Genomic DNA, 17,840 nt, shown 5'->3' with positions numbered 1-17,840 from the left:
AGCAAGGGTTGTAAATCTACCCATGTAGCCCCAAGAACATTTATTTGGCAATAGGGCCCTTGAAAATGCCACGGTTATCAGCCAACCATTGGCAGAGCTGTGCAAACAGTCTCTGAGTCTGAAGCTGCTAAATTGCTCACCAACAAGCCTCACCTCTTATCTTTTGATAAAGAATGTTGTCAGATTCGCAGAGAAACTGGACACATAGAGGCTTTAATGCAGAAAGCAGTGTTGATTATGCCATCGTTCTGACTCGGTGGCTTGTATGCAAACTGACCCTGAGCACAGTGGCGTTTGCCCCTTTTCACAGTCATCAGCTTTCCAATAGTAACTCATAGCAACCAGCTTAGCAGGTTATTTGTTGATTTATTTTCCACAGGAAGGGAGCACACTTTGGTTTGCTAACAGGCCCTTTGAGTAGGTGGGATAGAGGGTGCACTAGCAGCTGGCCAAATCAAGTTGATGACTTTGAGCAGAAACTCTTAGGTATGCTGGGGGGGGACGGGGACAGGGAGGAAGGCTCCAGCTGTGTTTTCCTTATTCAGCTTGAGAAATTAACCCTTAGCTCCTCTCTTGGGAAATTAACCCTTGCTTGCCTCAAGGGAATGGAGACCATTATTTATATCTTGATCTATCCACTTGTGGCAGAAGGCAAGGATTTCTCTCTCTCTCTCTCTCTTATTGTTTTTATTTATTTATTGGATAGAGACAATCAGAAATTGAAAGGGAAGGGGGAGATAGAGAGGAAGAGAAACAGACAAGACACCTGAAGACCTGCTTCACCACTCGCAAAGCTTTCTCCCTGCATGTGGGGACCGGGGACTTGAACCTGGGACCTTGAGTACTATAACATGTACACTCAACTAGGTATGCCACCACCTGGCCCCAAGGATTTCTCTCTATGTGTTAGTACCATAGATAGGAGAATTTCCCCTTCTACTTTGTGAGTTTTTACAGTGAAAGCATATGGCATGGGCTTATGTAAATTTCATCACACAGTTGATAAGAACTCAAATTCTAGTATATTGAATTAACAGAGAGCTCCGCCCTTAAAGACAATGACAACTCTTCCGCCACCCACCCCCACACACATGCACCTACAGCAAATTTTCCTGAACTATCAATTGATTTGGGGCAGTTTTCCCCTTGACTATAACAGATCAACAACCCCTATGTCAGAGATGACAACAGCTGTAGTGACCAGCAGGAAACTGCTATTTCCAGAGGGAGCAGAGGGAAGAGTGAGGCTGCAGGAGAGGCCAGTCTGTGAGGGAGAGCTGGAGCAGCTGGCAGGCTCCTGCTTCCATCCCGTTCAGTCTCCTCACCTTAGGCGAGGTCCTCTCTGGGCGTCCCCTGGCTTTCAGAGTTCCTCTGGGCTCCTTCTTGGCAGTAGCGGTGCTGATAACCAATAGCTCTACAAGTCTGCATCCTCAGCACCTGCTAGGCCTTCTCCAGAAAGCAGTTGAGGCTGTCTCTTTCTTCCCCACCCTCACTCAAGCTCCCCCAGAGTGAGGAGCAAGTGAAGTTCCCTTTAGGTGCTTCTCTTTTCTTCTTTGGTTTTGCTTCCAGTTACTGTTTTCCCCCCTCCACATTGGTTCACTAGAGAGAGGATGATTGGCAGGGCAGTGGTTCACATGAGTGCAATTCCTTAACTCCCTGTGGCAGGCACCTGTCTGCACACCAACCTAGTTCTCTAAACAGTTACTGATGCTCTGTGAGAAGCTCCTGGCTTCTCCCCGCCACCACCACCACAGGGGTGGGAGTGCTTGCTGCAAAGACACAGGAGGCCATCTGGTAGTCTTTGCCCCAGCTTACAGCACCCCCCCTCCAATGAACTTCTGCCACTATCATAATCCCATTCTCGTTGCCCAGAAACTGCAGGAGTCCAAAGGTTCAACGAGGGTGAGGGAAATGAAACACTTAGGCAAGGAACCTTGGAGCCATTCAGAGCATGGAACGGAACACCAAACACATTTATGGGGGCATATTCATACAGCAAGTTTTGGCAAACATCCCCATGAATTTGGATCTTTACACCCTATTATGTAATTATTTGTCTTACTGGTTTGAGACAGTTCCTCCCCCTAGTCTAGTCTGGGAGGTGGCCAGGAGCAACTAGTGGTGGCCTCTTCAGCATGTAGCACACTGAGGTCTTCCTCTGGTAGCCGTTTCTGCAGCACCCACCACCACAGAGGTCATACAGCAGCACAGAGGACTTGCCTCTGATAGCCGCACGGCACATGCCATGGAGGTCTGCCTCAGAATGCCGTTTTCAGAGGTTTCCCATCATTTCTTTCCTGACCTGGTCTCCTACACCAAACCATCAGAAACTAAGATCTGATCCTACTTAACAACCTGTCAAGTTATCCTGTCACAGATTTATGTATGTTGACTCCTGGGTCAAACATAATGGGCTTTACTAATTATAGCTAAAGTCCCCCCGAACCAATGGTTTTATTCAGGGGATAGAGAATGGGATAAGCTTTTCCAAAGAAAGCTTTTCCATGGGAAGCTGACGTACTTCTGGAGTCAGGCTGCTTGCCATGTCCATCTGACAAGCAAGGCTTATTAGGCTCTACCTTGTTTGTTGCTGAGTCCAACTTGACCCAGCGCAATAGGGAGATACTAAGCTGAAACACCACAAGGCTTAGTAAGGTGTTCACAGGAGCTCAGGACCTCTTGGTTCTAGGTTCTCAGGGTAGTTACTTTTTCAGAAGAAGCTGGTAGCTGTGTCAGGGGAACACATTCAAGTTCTCTAACATGGCTTCACGGAGAAGCTCCAATCAGCACAGAGGTTTCTGGGTTAAATGAGTCACTAGGATTGCAGGGTCCCAAAGATAATGTATCACAATTTTGTTGGACATCTTCCAATTTACTCTGCTGGTTTATGTCTCGCTGATGAGACTCTGATTTGCAGGCTAGCCAATATAAAGAAGGAAGCCACGTCCTTTCTCACATATCCAGAGTTTGACACAGCTTTGGTCCTCCATTTACAACTGACCACTGTGAATCCATCCAGATAAACTGCAGGTGAGTGGGAGCCTGGATTTTGTCAGGGCTTGTCAAGTCCCTTCTGTTGCTAGAAACATAAGGCCACAGTCAAGACTGTCAAGACATTTAACTTGCTAATGAAAAGCATACCATCTGTACAGTGAACTCTGTGCCCAGAAGAAAGTAGAAGAGTCTATTTTTCCTTTGCTATGTCTCTGAAGTCCCATTTATGAATCAGGCGACCTGGTATTCATTCTTCCTGCTTCTGGGTTATTTCACTTAACATGATTTTCTCAAGGTTCCTCCTAGATGTGTCAGCGGGGACGCATTGTTCCATGCAGGTGAGTCCTATTCGTGTGTGTGTGTGTGTGTGTGTATGTATGTATGTGTGTGTGTGTGTGTGTGTACCACAACTTGGTCTGTTGTATCAGAGATGACGACTCTAAAGGGGGGAGGTTGGAGGGAGATGAGATGTTTCTGGGAGCTCAGTGCACAGTCACAGAGGCAGACGTCAATTTTTGGTGGGTGTGGTATGCAGACACCGATCATGAGAAAGCAAGCTGCATTATCTGACGACTGCCTTGTTAATAATTCTCTCTCCCCAATAAGTTGATTTTAAAGCAGAGAGCAGAAGACCATAGCAAACCTGATTCACCCACATGGATCAAATGGCAGGTGAACAGGTACTTGTTGGAGAATACTGAGAACATAGTTGGGTGTCAGTGGCAGAGCAAAGGCAGTGCTGACAGTGTCCAAAATGGAACAGGAAGTGCCATTCGTCTGTGTAAAGGATTCAGTTATAATTACACTATCTAAAGAGCTTCTGTGCCGTGCTCTGGGAGGTGGTGCCATGGAGAAAGCATTAGATTCTCAATCATGAGGTCCTGAGTTCAATTCCTGGCAGCACATGTACCAGAGTGATGTCTGGTTCTTTCTCTCCTATTTTTCTCATGAATAAATAAATTCTTTTTTTTTTTTTTTAAAAAAAAGAGCTTCTGTGCCCACACTATCTTAACATGGTGGCAGCAAGTGAACTTGGCTGGTGACAATCCACTGTTCGCTTCCAATTCCATTAGCAAAGTTGACTTTGCAGAGACACTGTGTAGGGATGACACACCTCTTACTTTCCCTGCTGCCTTTCAGTTCTTAATAAAGTATGTGATTTCCCTTGTCCTGATATTTCACTGTGTTTCTCTGAAGGCACAGGGAGGGAAGTTAGTGATTTACACGTTGCACAAACCATGACGGCATGTCGTGACAGAGATGAGTACAGACATAACACTCGATTTCTACCATATGTTCAAGTGTGGAAACAACTTGAACAACAGTCCAGTTAATCAACTTAAAGACCCCCACTCCCCACCCAGATGTTTTGTTATTTACTTTACCCATTGTGAATCTTGTGCAAATTCCACAGGCTAATACAATAAAATTTCTGTCCCATAGGTCTGGGTAAGATGGAGCTGTGGACACCCATGTCCAACAGGGTCACAAAAGCCTTGATCCCTCCCTCCCACCCACAGCCCACTGCCAGTAAGCTTAAAAATAGGGAAGACTGGGGCTCCATTTCAAATCATATTTCTCTTTAGAGAAGATAGTAGGGTGGAGAAGACAGCCCTTTAACAGAACTTCTTATTTCCTCTCCATTCTGAGTGATTTAGCAGCAATTCGTGACTAATTTACTGAAATTCTAATGTCCATCTACCCAAGATTCTATCAGGCAGCAAGGTCTTGATAGCCGCCCCCATCCATTCTATCTTTGGGAATTCCTTGACTCAGCACCCTGCAGCCTCCCTGCTTTCTGGGTGGGAACATGAGGTTTGTGGGCCCTCAGGTGACTTGGACTTAGATCGCACAGCAAGGACCTACTCTGCGGAATCCACTTCAGTCCAGAGCATCTACAGTCCCATTACCAAGACGCATCTCACATATTCTTGTTTGGCTTTTAACATATGGATGAGGGGACTTTTCAGGAACTCAGAGGTGACTGAAGACAAGACCTTTATTTGGGTCAGCTTCTTGTTTCCTAGTGGGTCACCTTCACCAGTCTGCATACCCAGGTTCAGGGATGTAAGGGTAAGCTAGTCAATTCGTATGTATAACTTCCCATGAACATTCACACATCTCAGATGGAAAGCTCACCAAGAAGGTCAAAACTACAAAAACCTCTCAGCTGGTTTGGTCTTGTTTGGAGTGGATGCAGTAGTAGTTGGCTGTCTAACAGCCCAGCAGTGCCATTCTTCCCTTACAGTTATGGCATTTTTGACACCTCTGTATCCCAAGCAAAACATCTGAAGGTCAAATGTTTCATTTGGTTTCTGTCCTGGGGACTCATGGAATTCCATCCTGTCATTCTCAGAGTAGGTATGCATCTTCGAGAGCAGATTAATGTGTTGACCTAGCACAAATCTTAATTCTGATTGTTACAGTGGGATAGGTGGAGGAAGATCACCAGACAGGAAAGGTTTCCCTACCTGGAGGATAGTTAGCAAAAACCAGGGCTCTGGTTTTTATTTAGGCAGATATTTATTTATGTATTTATTATTTTTTACCTGCTTTCCAAAACTGGGCTTGCAAGTACCTATCCAACTCCCCTTTACCAACAGTAAGTGGAGGGAAATTTATTGACTGGTTGGTCACACAATTTGGACAGTTAGTTCCTTGTCAATTCCCATGGGCTTCCTCCAAAATCCAATTCATGGAGACTATAAGGTCACTCACTGTCCTTTATCTTTCCAGAAAATCATGTCCCATTATGTTGCCAGAGTTAGCAAAAGCTTACACGGCTTAGAAGCTAACAAGGTGACCTGCCACACAATTCCAAGCCTGGTGATACTTCTGAGTCAGAGACAAAGGATGGTTTATCATTCTGGGCAATGGCAGCAGCCAGAGCTCGCTCGCTTGGGAGGGGTCCTGCTTTGCCATGCCTGAGACCAGGGTTTGAGTCCACCTCCTACTACACTGGTGTCTTTCCCTCTCCTCCTCTGCTCTGTCGTGTCTTGTCTCTCTCAATCAGAAGACACTGGCGTAGCAGTGAAGCCCCAGAAGCAAAACAAAACACAAACAAAAAATGTCCATATTCAACTGGTTGAGCCATTTTCGATAACCCTCAACCCGAAGTTGCTGGCAGAGTGTTCTCCATCTTGTTTCCAAGGCTAGAGACAGAGAATGGTCTGTTTTGAGGTAGGGGAAGTAGACATTTTTCTTTCTATTGTGGCTTATTCAGGGCCACATTTTGCAAAGTGTCTTGATTCCTTTATGATTGTTTCTGGGATGGAAAGTTCTACTAAAATGGTTTTAAGTTTGAATATAGAAGGACTTTTTTTTAATTGGGTTATTTTTGAAAAATTCTGAGTTCAATCTAAATGCATTCCAAAGGCTTTTGAAGTAAGGTAAGATTCAGAGACGGTTTTTCTGATCAGATGGCTTAGAGAAATTTCTGGAGTATTCACATTCCAAGATTCCTTATTCATGAGTATTTATGACTTAAACCAAACTAAAAAGTGCAACACTTTTGAATCCTTTGAATATTTTCATTATATAGTGTTAGCAAACAAATTACTCAAGCTATTAAAAAAAATTTTTAGTTATCCAGCTATAGTGCCGACATGATGAGACTGTATGGGTAACACGGAAGATTACATGGGGCTGTGGGGAGGGCAGAGAGAGCAGCACAGATACCAAACCAGTTGTCCACACATACCAGCAGAGACCCAGTGTATAGCTGATCCCATCAAGGCGTATGATGTAGTGTAAGTGAGCTGGCAGCTTGGGAGGGTTCAAGCCTAGTTAAAGCCCCAGAGGACCACAGCCCCCATTAATTAAGAGCAAAACAACTGCAGAGTCAGCCTACAGAGTTTTGAGAGATAGCAAAGTATTTTAAATGTTTTGGAGTTTTTGGAGATGTGTTGTACAACAGTAAGCAACTCATGAAAACTGAACATTTTGAGGGACTGGTGGTGGTGGTTCACCTGGTTGAGCGCACATGTTACATTGCACAAGGACCTGGGTTTAAGCCCCGGTCCCCACCTGCAGGGGGAGAGCTTTGTGAGTGGTGAAGCAGGGCTGCAGGTATGTCTCTCTCCCTCTCACTCCCTTCTCGATTTCTGGCTGTCTCTATCCAATAAATAAAGACAAAGAAGAAAAGTTAAAAAAAAAAAAACATTTTGGAAGCCACATCAAAGAAGAAATCAGAAGGCAAACTGCAAAGTATGTGCCACAAAAACACAAGTGGTCAAGGGCCTTGTGACAAGGTTCATCAGAAAGACTAAATCACACCACTGAGCCGTCAACAGGGAAGAAATGCACTAAGAATAGAATCTGTGTGTTCCAGACAGGTAAAGTTTGACAGAAGCATGAAAACACTTTAACAATCATTTAAAAATCACTAATATTTCAATACTATGGGTGAAAACCAAAAATGTACAGACCTATCTGGAGAGCTAGTTGTCACGTCTGAGGATGGGAGAAGCGAATAGCAGGGGTATTCATTTCAAACAATGCTCAGATTACTTTTAGAATAAAAACTGTTGAAAAGAATTATCAGGGGGCCGGGCGGTGGTGCACTGGGTTAAGCACACATAGTACAAAACACAAGGCACCACACAAGGATCCAGGTTCGAGCTCCCAGCTCCCCACCTGCAGGGGGGTCGCTTCATAAGCGGTGAAACAGGTCTGCAGGTGTCTGTCTGTCTCCCTCTCTGTCTTCCCCTTCCCTCTCAATTTCTCTCTGTCTTATCCAAATAAATAAATAAATAAAGGCTATAAGAGCAGTGGATTCATATAGCCCCAGTGATAACCCTGGAGGCAAAAAAAATTATAAAATCCATATTTGAGAATATTATGCATTTTGCAACTTACTTTTATTTTTAAATAGAAAGAGTGAGGCAGAGAAGCAGAAAGAGGTGAAGAAACACAGTGCCAATGTTTCCTTCAGTTCAGTGGGGGCCAAGCTCGAACCCAAGTTGCAAACATGGATGGCAAATCAGTGTCCTATACTAGTGAGATATATTGCCATCCCTTTGCAGATTTTAAAGAAAACTCAAGTAACATAGTATTACATTTTTAAAAACAAAATGTGAAATTATATAGACAACCTGAGCCAGTGCTAAAATAAGACATGCATATACATATAATAAAAATGGAAAGAAAAGAGGTAAATGTGTCAGTAGAACTATCACTGACTTTTTAAAAAAATTATCTTTATTTATTGGATAGAGACAGCCAGAAATCCAGAGGGAAGGGGGTGATAAAGAGGGAAAGAGACAGAGAGACATCTGCAGCCCTACTTCACCACTTGTAAAGCTTTCCCCACTGCAGGTGGGGACCGGGGGCTCGAACCTGGGTCCTTGCGCATTGTAATACATGCACTTAACCAGGTGCACCACCACCCGGCCCCTATCACTGACTTTTAATGCCTCTCTAGCCTCTAAATTTTTTTTAAAACAGCTGTGTTACTTTCACCTTCAGTAAAAACAAAGATGCCATAGCTGTTAAGGTATGTGGGTCAGGTAATTATAAAAATAACCCAATTACCAATTAATGTGATGATAACATTAACTATTGATTGTCTTTTTGAACCCTAAGACAGCAGGAACCTCACATCTCCACTATAGAGCCTCTACTTCCCCCAGTCCTGGAACCATTGTATAGGGCCCACTTTCCCGTATGCGTCTCCCAATCCATATCAAATAATATTGCATCTGCCGATCACAACCTAACCAACACAACGATTGCCACCTCAACATGCTTCACTTCAGACTGTGTCCAGAGACTTCACGTGTGGAATGACAACCCTTCAGCTTTATCACTCGGGTGAGACCTTTCCTTTCATAGTATACTCTAATTCCATCTCAGGTGGTTCACTTTCTAACAAAGTCCCAAAACCTAGATATACACCAGTTTCTGTGAGAGAGAGCATATGTTCACACGTATCCGTAAACTACTGCAAAATATATACCTGAAAGCAGAAGTACACTAGAGTTTGCAGTGAATACCCCCCCAACACTTCCTCTCCACTATTCCAAGCTTTGGGTCCATGATTGCTCAACAATTTGTTTGGCTTCGTATGTTAACTCTCTTTTCAGTCATCAGGTTCCAGATGTCATCAGGATACCGGCCAGGCTTCCCTGGACTGAAGACCCCACCAATATGTCCTGGAGCTCCGCTTCCCCAGAGACCCACCCTACTAGGGAAAGAGAGAGGCAGACTAGGAGTATGGACCGACTAGTTAACATCCATGTTCAGCTGGGAAACAATTACAGAAGCCAGACCTTCTACCTTCTGCAACCCACAATGACCCTGAGTCCATGCTCCCAGAGGGATAGAGAATGGGAAAGCTATCAGGGGAGGGGGTGGGTTATGGAGATTGGGTGGTGGGAATTGTGTGGAGTTGTACCCCTCCTACCCTATGGTTTTGTTCATTAATCCTTTCTTAAATAAAAAAGAAAAAAATAATAATCCTCCAACTGAGCTAAGCCTTCCAAAAGCCTCAGGTTCTCTATGCACTAACCGGCACATAGGCTTCCACCTCTAATAGTGACTTTGGATGAAACATAGAAGACCTTGTGGTCCGGGAGGTGGTGCAGTGGATAAAGTGTTTGACTCTCAAGCATGAGGTCCTGAGTTCGATCCCTGACAGCACATGTACCAGAGTGATGTCCAGTTCTTTCTCTCTCTCCTCCTATCTTTCTTATTAATAAATAAAATCTTTAAAAAACAAACAAACAAACAACAACAACAACAAAAAACCATAAAGACCTCAGCAGAATACTTCTTTTGATGAGGGCTTTACCCCGTATAGGAAGTTTTAAGTTTGCATTCAGATCACTCTCACTTTACACTAGAGTTTGCAGCAGAGAGAACAAGTGTTCTCGCCTGTAGCACTTTTACTTTAAAAAAAAATTTTTTTACTATCTTTATTTATTTATTGGATAGAGACAGTCAGAAATCAAGAGGAAGGGAGAGACAGAGAGGGAAAGAGACAGAAAGACACCTGCAACCCTGCTTTACCACTCACAAAGCTTTCCTCCTGCAGGTGGGGGCCAGGGGTCCTTGCACATTGCAACATGTGTGCTCAACCAAGTGAGCCACCACCCAGCCCCTACACCTTTACTGTTAAAATTCCGCTAAAATAACTCCCCAGGCTTTGCAGTGTACTTTTGATTTGCATTTTGCTGCTATCGTTGTTACACTTAGCCAAGTTTTACACCAGTCCATGAGACTAGTTTGCACTATGGTCACATTCTTTTTTTTTTTTTTTTTTTTCTTGAAGGCTTCCTCTTCTAGTTTCCTTATCAATATAAGAGAAGAATGCTTAAGATATTTAGACACACTTCCACTTAGAGATATCTGAAGACACTTTCAATTTATTTGTATTTAATTTTTCAAAAACTAATAATTTTGCACTTCCTAGTCCTTATATATCTACTGTGAAGGCAGTTATCTTTGGCCCAGGATCTTCTTTTGGATCTTGGTTTCGAAGGTTACGTTTTGATTTTGAATCTAGGGACATGACACTTGTGTTTTTCCTTCTAATTAAGTTCAGATAGTTGCTGTGACATCTAATTTCTCTTTGAGATGACTCTAAATCCCTTTTCTTTATGCTATCTGGACTGACATAAACACATTTCAACTTTACCTCTGATAGAGATGAATCTGTTGTTACAATATTTGGATATTTATCTTTCGGTTTGTCTGTTGGTTTTCTCTCTGGCTTGACTTGTGATAGTTGGCCCTCTAAAGATGGTTTCCTATCTTCTTTTGATGGAGATTTAGTGATTATGGGTAATGGAGTATCTGCTTGCTTTCTTGACCCATCCATTTTAGGAGCAACAGCTCTGTAAAGATCTTGATCTGGCTGAAGCGAAGTTGGGACAGTCAGGCTTTTCCTATGCCCAGAATATGGTAACTAGAAAACACATCAATAAAACAAGCTGCCAATTAATAATTATTAACTAGAAAATATCTAAAAGGAACTAAAACTGGACTTAAGACTTTTTGTACTCTTGTCTTTCATTATAATCAGTTACCATTAAGGTGTATACATTTCATATCCCTTGTTATGAGAACACTGTTTTTTTTTTTTTTTGCAGCCATGATTTTTTTTTCCCTCCAGGGTTACTGCTGGGGTTCGGTGGCTGCACTATGAATCCACTGCTCCTGGAGGCCATTTTTCTCATTTCGTTGCCCTTGTTGTTACCCTTGTTGTCATTCTTATTGTTGTCATTGCTGCTATTGTTGTTGGATAGTATAGAGAGAAATCGAGACAGGAGCAGAAACAGACAGGGGGAGAAAAAAGATAGACACCTGCAGACCTGCTTCACCACCCGTGAGGCGACCTCCCTGCAGGTGGGGAGCCAGGGGCTCGAACTGGGATCCTTGAGCTGGTTGTTGCACTTTGCTCCATGTGCGCTTAACCTGCTGTGTTACTGCCCGACCCCCTGCAGCCATGAATTTAAGAACATTATCCATAGAAATGGATGTCCTTTTCTTTATATAAAAAAATGATCTTCATGTTTCCAGATTTTAGAAGTTGGTATCATCTTTTAAGACTAATTTAGTTATTGGGTAGAGATAGAAATCAAGAGGGAAGGGGGAGATAGAAAGGGAAAGAGACAGAGAGACACCTGCATCGCTGCTTCACTACTCATGAAGCTTTCCCCCTGCAAGTGGGGACTGGAGGCTTAAACCTTAGTCCTTGTATATATGTATGTTCAACCAGGTGTGCTACCATCCAGCCCAAGTCAGCAACATCTTAAAAAAAGAAAACTGGGGAGTCAAGTGGTAGCGCAGCAGGTTGAGCACAGGTGGTGCAAAGTGCACGGACGGGTGTAAGGATCCCGGTTCCCCACCTGCAGGGGAGTCACCTCACAAGTGGTGAAGCAGGTCTGCAGGTGTCTATCTTTCTCTCCCCCTCTCTGTCTTCCCCTCCTCTCTCCATTTCTCTCTGTTGTATCTAACAATGACAACATCAATAACAACAACAATAATAACTACAACCACAATAAAAAACAAGGGCAACAAAAGGGAAAATTAAAAAATTAAAAAAAAGAAAACTGAAAAGTCTGATATTTTACTAAGGTAATATCACCAATATATCAGAATTTTAATAGCAAAATAGTACAGAAAGGGCAGGGGTAGATAGCATAATGGTTATGCAAAGAGATTCTCACGCCTGAGGCTCCAAAGTCCCAGGTTCAATCCCCTGCACTACCATAAACCAGAGCTGAGCAGTGCTCTGGTTAAAAAATAAATAAATAAATAAATAAATAAAATATTAAAAAATAGTACAGAAAATCTCAAAATCATAAAAGAATAGTGCAAAGGCAAAAAAAGTAAAGAATACTATCATAAAATAGTTAAAATTAGAAAATTTTAAAACTATTTGAAAAAAAATCTCTGTGTTGTCTATTTTTTCTTTCCCTTTGGAGTGAAAGAAATAATACATACTGATTCTTTGCTCATTATTTGGGAGACACTGATGTGAGGATGAAAATCACTAAATCCCATTTGCCAAGTAGTATAGATTTTTTTATTATATATATATATAAAGACCCCCCCCTCCTTTGTGGAAAGAATATAGTTACTACTGCCTTTAAAACTGGCTATGAAGCAAATGTCATATGGACCGTATTTTAAATTTATTTATATTATAAAATAAAGATTCTTATCACACTAGAAAAGTTTACAGTATGTTAACTTAAAACCTTTTATGAGAATAAAGAATGTAGTTAGGTGGGTAGCTTAACCTTTCTAAGATCACTTTCCTAAATCTTCACCTATGGTTTTTCACTGCTACTGTTTTATGCCAGAAAGCACTGCAATTTTTTTTATCATTTTACTGTGAGGTTAGTGTTTTACAGTATCATTGTTGTCACCTGGGCACAATTTCTCATATCACCATGGCAAGTGTATTTTACTTACTGGACACTCACTCTGCTTCTGTGAGTGTCCTGTAACTTAGATACATTGCAAGTGTTCAGTCTTGCATAACAGGAAAAAAAAATTCTGAAAACCTAAGTCACTTCTTGGGTGCTTTTTCCTGTCTATAAGTATTTCTTCATCCACAGATATTTTATCCCTGTATAAAACAGTGAATCATAGAAGTTCTCTTTGAAGTTCCCTTACCTCATATGGAATAGTTGTGGGTTTCTCCTCTATAAGAGGGACATCTGTTAGGAAAGTAACAGAAGTATTGGATTACAAAGAAAGTCATAAACACGACATCTGTTTACACTAATAAAATGCTATCACAAGTTCTTCTCACAGAAACAAAGAGCAATTTATTTCAAAATAATCCAAATAGAAACGCTATTTAATAAGAACAAGCTGATGAGCCTTTGGAAAGAAAGTCAGCGATGCACAGACGATATGGAGATAAATGAGAACATCCATGAGGCAATGACCTGTCGGGTCTATTCATGGGAGACACTATAAATCAGTCTACACTGCATTCTGCTAAAAGTCAAGGGGGAATAAAATAAGCCCAGGAAAGTCAATACAAAGATTATGACTAGAAAAGGAAACCAGGAAGAAGGTTGTACATTACCAGAGAAAACAGGTCCATGGTAACAGGCTGGGGTCTGGGTCCACCTGCCAACACCCATGTCCAGCAGAGAAGCGGTTACAGAAGCCAGGACTCCCACCTTCTGCATCCCCAAAACAACCTTGATCCATCCTCCCAGTGAGGGAGAAGTGATAGGAGGAAGAAGATAAGAGGGCTCTGAACTCCAGCTCCATCAGCACCCAGAGAGAGAGGAGGAGAAGGAGAGGGACATATGGAAGTAGTAATGTCGTCATGAGTGGCTTGGAGGGGAAGAGAGGACTGGATTAGGAAAGAAAAGGGGGCAATTATGTACAAATGTAGATAGTTTTAGAGACGATGGCTGGCCTATGTGGTGGTTTGCAGTGGGATGACTGAAGATTCAGAACCCTGGTGGAGGGAATGAAGTGGATTTATACCTCTGTTGACATGTAATTTTATAAATCAATATTAAATCAATAAAATTTTTAAAAAGGAAAAGAAAATAGGTCCATGGAAGAGAAGTTGTTTCACTTGTAAGATTTTTCAAGAAACATTACACATACACACACACTCACACACACACACACTCTCACACACTCACACACACACACACACTCACACACACACACTCACACTCACACACACACACACTCACACACACACACTCACACACACACACACACTCACACACTCACACACACACTCACACACTCACACTCACACACACACACACTCACACACACTCACACACACACACACACACACACACTCACACACACACACACACACACACACACACACACACTCACACCTTTATTGCACCAAAGCAAAGGACTCTGGGGAAAAAGAGAAAAAGAAAGGATGGAGGGGGCCCTCAGGGTCCTGATGGTAGGAAAGGACCCAAGTCAGAGGTTAGAGTGTCTTGCAGACATGTATCACAGGGAGATGAGAGGTCATCCCCATGTGTCAGCAACTGTTCGGTAAACCAGCAAACCCCCCCCCCCCATAAAGGATGTTTCAGCAGGCTGGGGGTGTGAATCAGCCAGCCAATACTCAATTTCAGTGGAGAGACAATTACAGAATTGAGAACTCCCACCTTCTGCACCCCCAAAACAATTTTCGTCCATAGTCCCAGCAGGGGAGAAGTGATAGGAGGAAAAGGATAAGAGGGCGCTGAACTCCAGCTCCATCAGGACCCAGAGAGAGGGGACGAAAGAGAGAAATAATTGGATGTAGTAATAGGGACATGTGTGGCTTGGAGGGGAAGAGAGGATTGGACCTGCAAGAAAAAGGGGCAAATATATACAAATGTAGACAGATACTTGTAGAGATGATAGTTAATTCATGTTTGCAACCTTGGAGAACTGCAGTGGTTTGAGAGTCTTGGGATTCAAAACTCTAGTGGTGGGAGCTGGTGGTGGCACAGCGGGTTAATCGCACAAGGCTTGAAGCTCAAGGACCAGCTTAAGAATCCCAGTTCGAACTCCTAGCAAAATGTAGACATATAAATCAGTAGCTAATTAATATGAGAGGGGGAAATCAATTGTATGTCTTAAAGTTTCTCAAAAGACAAACTGAATCTTTTTAATATATAGGCTATGTATTTGATATGCGGACTCTCTCAAAAGCCTAGACCAAGTAGATTAGAAGCCTCCAATAGCACAGCTATATACAAGATACTGGGTACTGTCCAGCAAACCATAACAAAGGGACTATTCAAAGTTAACCCAATTAACAAATAATGTGATGATAATATTAACTATTGTCTTTTTGAACCCTAAGACAGCAGGAACCTCACATCTTCACTATAGAGCCCCTACTTCCCCCAGTCCTGGAACCCTTGGATAGGGCCCACTTTCCCGTATGCATCTCCCAATCCAAACCAAATAACATTGCATCTGCCGATCACAACCTAACCAAAGCAACGATTGCTACCTCAACATGCTTCACCTCAGAATGTATCCAGAGACTTCACATGTGGAATGACAACTCTTCAGCTTCATTACTTGGGTGAGACCTTTCCTTTAATAGTACACTCTAATTTCATCTCAGGTAGTTCACTTTCTAACAAAGTCCCATAACCTAGATATACACCAGTTTCTGTGAGAGAGAGCTTATGTGCACACGTATCCATAAACTACTGCAAAATATATACCTGAAAGCAGGACTACACTAGAGTTTACAGTGAGTACCTCCCTAACACTTCCTCTCCACTATTCCAAGCTTGGGATCCATGATTGCTCAACAAATTGTTTGGCTTCATATGTTAACTCTCTTTTCAATCACCAGGTTCCAGATGCCACCAGGATGCTGGCTAGGCTTCCCTGGATTGAAGACCCCACCAATGTGTCCTGGAGCTCAGCTTCCCCAGAGTCACACCCTACTAGGGAAAGAGAGAGGCAGACTGGGGGTATGGACCGACCAGTCAACGCCCATGTTCAGCGGGGAAGCAATTACAGAAGCCAGACCTTCTACCTTCTGCAACCCTCAACGACCCTGGGCCCATGCTCCCAGAGGGATAGAGAATGGGAAAGCTATCAGGGGAGGGGGTGGGTTATGGGGATTGGGTGTTGGGAATTGTGTGGAGTTGTACCCCTCCTACCTTATGCTTTTGTTCACTAATCCTTTCTTAAATTAAAAAAAAAAAAAAAAAAAAAAAAGAATCCCAGTTCGAGCCCACACCTGCAGGGGGTTCGCTTCATAGGCAGTGAAGCAGGTCTGCAGGTGTCTATCTTTCTCTCCCCCTCTGTCTTCCCTCCTCTCTCCATTTCTCTCTGTCCTATCCAACAACAACGACAGCAATAACAACAATAGTAATAACAACGATGATAACAAGGGCAACAAAAGGGGAAAATAAAAAAAAATAAATAAAGATAATAAAAAATTAAAAAAAAAAACCTCTAGTGGTGGGAATGGTGTGGAATTAGACCCCCATTGACACATAACTTTGTAAATCAACAACAAATTGATAATTTTTTTTTTAAAAAAGGATGTTTTAAAAAAGATGTTTCTGGCTAGGCACTCAGTTACACAACCTGCTGTGTGCAGAGAAATAGAAACAGCAAATCAGAGAAATAAACTGTAAAAGTCCTATAACAAGAAATCAGTATTCCACACCTGTAGAATTCAAAATTTTAAAGCTTTAGTATTATGTATCTAATTTAACTTATTTTCTGAATGACTCTTTTAATGGAAAATTTTCTGAAAGTTCTAACAGTATTTTCCATGAATTAAAAAATCTCACTGATAATTTGTGTTGAGCTCTGAAATTTAATTTCTTTTCTGTCCTTTTTCTTCCCACCTCCCTAGCAAGTCTGTGCATGAACACAGCACACTCTACGAACTCTTCGGTTGATAGAACTCTACGGTTCATAGAAATTTAACAAAGATACCTTTTCAGACTGTATTTAAGATTTGACTTTTTTGCCTGTCTTCAATGGAACACTGAAACATGAAAAATAATTCTTAATTGGATCAGAGCTTTCACATTGAAGCATTGCAAATAGTAACTATATTCCAGGGTGATAATACAGTATCATGAAATGACATACAATATCCACTGAGATGCAGCTTTGCTAACTTTGGCATTCAACCTCAAGAAAATTGCCAATTTTCTTTTTTGATGTAAACAATTTTTAATTATCTTTTTTAAAAAGTTAATTAGCTAGAGACAAAGAAATGGAGAGGGGAGGGAGAGAGACAGAGAGACACCTGCAGCCCTGCTTCACCACTCGTGAAGCTTTCCCCCTGCAGGTGGTGATCTGGAGCTTGAACCTGGGTCCTTGTGCATGGTAACATGTGTGCGCAACAAGGCGTCACCACCTGCCCTTTAATTATCTTAATAATAGCAAAAAGTAAGAAAAACATTTTCTTTTAACCTGATACCACATAATCTTCGGGCCTCCCTTCCAAGGGTCTGTCAAGTAGATCATCAATTGCTGTAGTATCTTCAGGCTTCACGTCTTCAAGTTCTTCATCAGCATCAGATTTCTACACACATAGGAGGAGGAAATAATATTGAAGAGACAGTGAAAGAACTAAAACATTTTTCTCAGCCTCTATAATGTCTCTTAAGACCTTTACTATCTTAGTTAACTTTTTTGTTTAAAATCAGTGACTTGTTGCAGTTTTGAAAATCCCAAGTTTTCAGGGATAGTAATTCTTTCTTTCTTTCTTCCTTTCTATCTTTCTTTCTTTCTTTCTTCCTTCCTTCCTTCTTTCTTTCTTTCTTTCTTTTGCCTCCAGGGTTATTGCTGGGGCTCGGTGCCTGCACTAGGAATCAACTACTCCTAGAGGCTATTTTTTCCCATTTTGTTCATCTACT

At 42.2% G+C, this 17,840-nt stretch overlaps 1 protein-coding gene across 1 annotated transcript in view; it reads right to left on the bottom strand.

Moving 5' to 3' along the window:
* The window catches only part of C2CD6 (C2 calcium dependent domain containing 6), a 133,570-nt gene that overhangs the window by 63,112 nt on the left and 52,618 nt on the right, over positions 1-17,840 (bottom strand). The window contains exons 11-13 of the mRNA XM_060194151.1: positions 17,395-17,506; positions 13,120-13,163; positions 10,631-10,900 (exon numbers count right to left, since the gene is read on the bottom strand). Coding sequence (XP_060050134.1) covers positions 10,631-10,900; positions 13,120-13,163; positions 17,395-17,506 — 426 coding nt within the window. The remainder of the gene's footprint in view (positions 1-10,630; positions 10,901-13,119; positions 13,164-17,394; positions 17,507-17,840) is intronic.

This window comes from Erinaceus europaeus, chromosome 7 (assembly GCF_950295315.1).
Source record: "Erinaceus europaeus chromosome 7, mEriEur2.1, whole genome shotgun sequence".
NCBI classification, from domain to species: Eukaryota; Metazoa; Chordata; class Mammalia; order Eulipotyphla; family Erinaceidae; genus Erinaceus; species Erinaceus europaeus.
The sequence above is the reverse complement of the archived record's forward strand: the minus strand, read 5'-3'. Positions and strand labels throughout refer to the sequence as shown.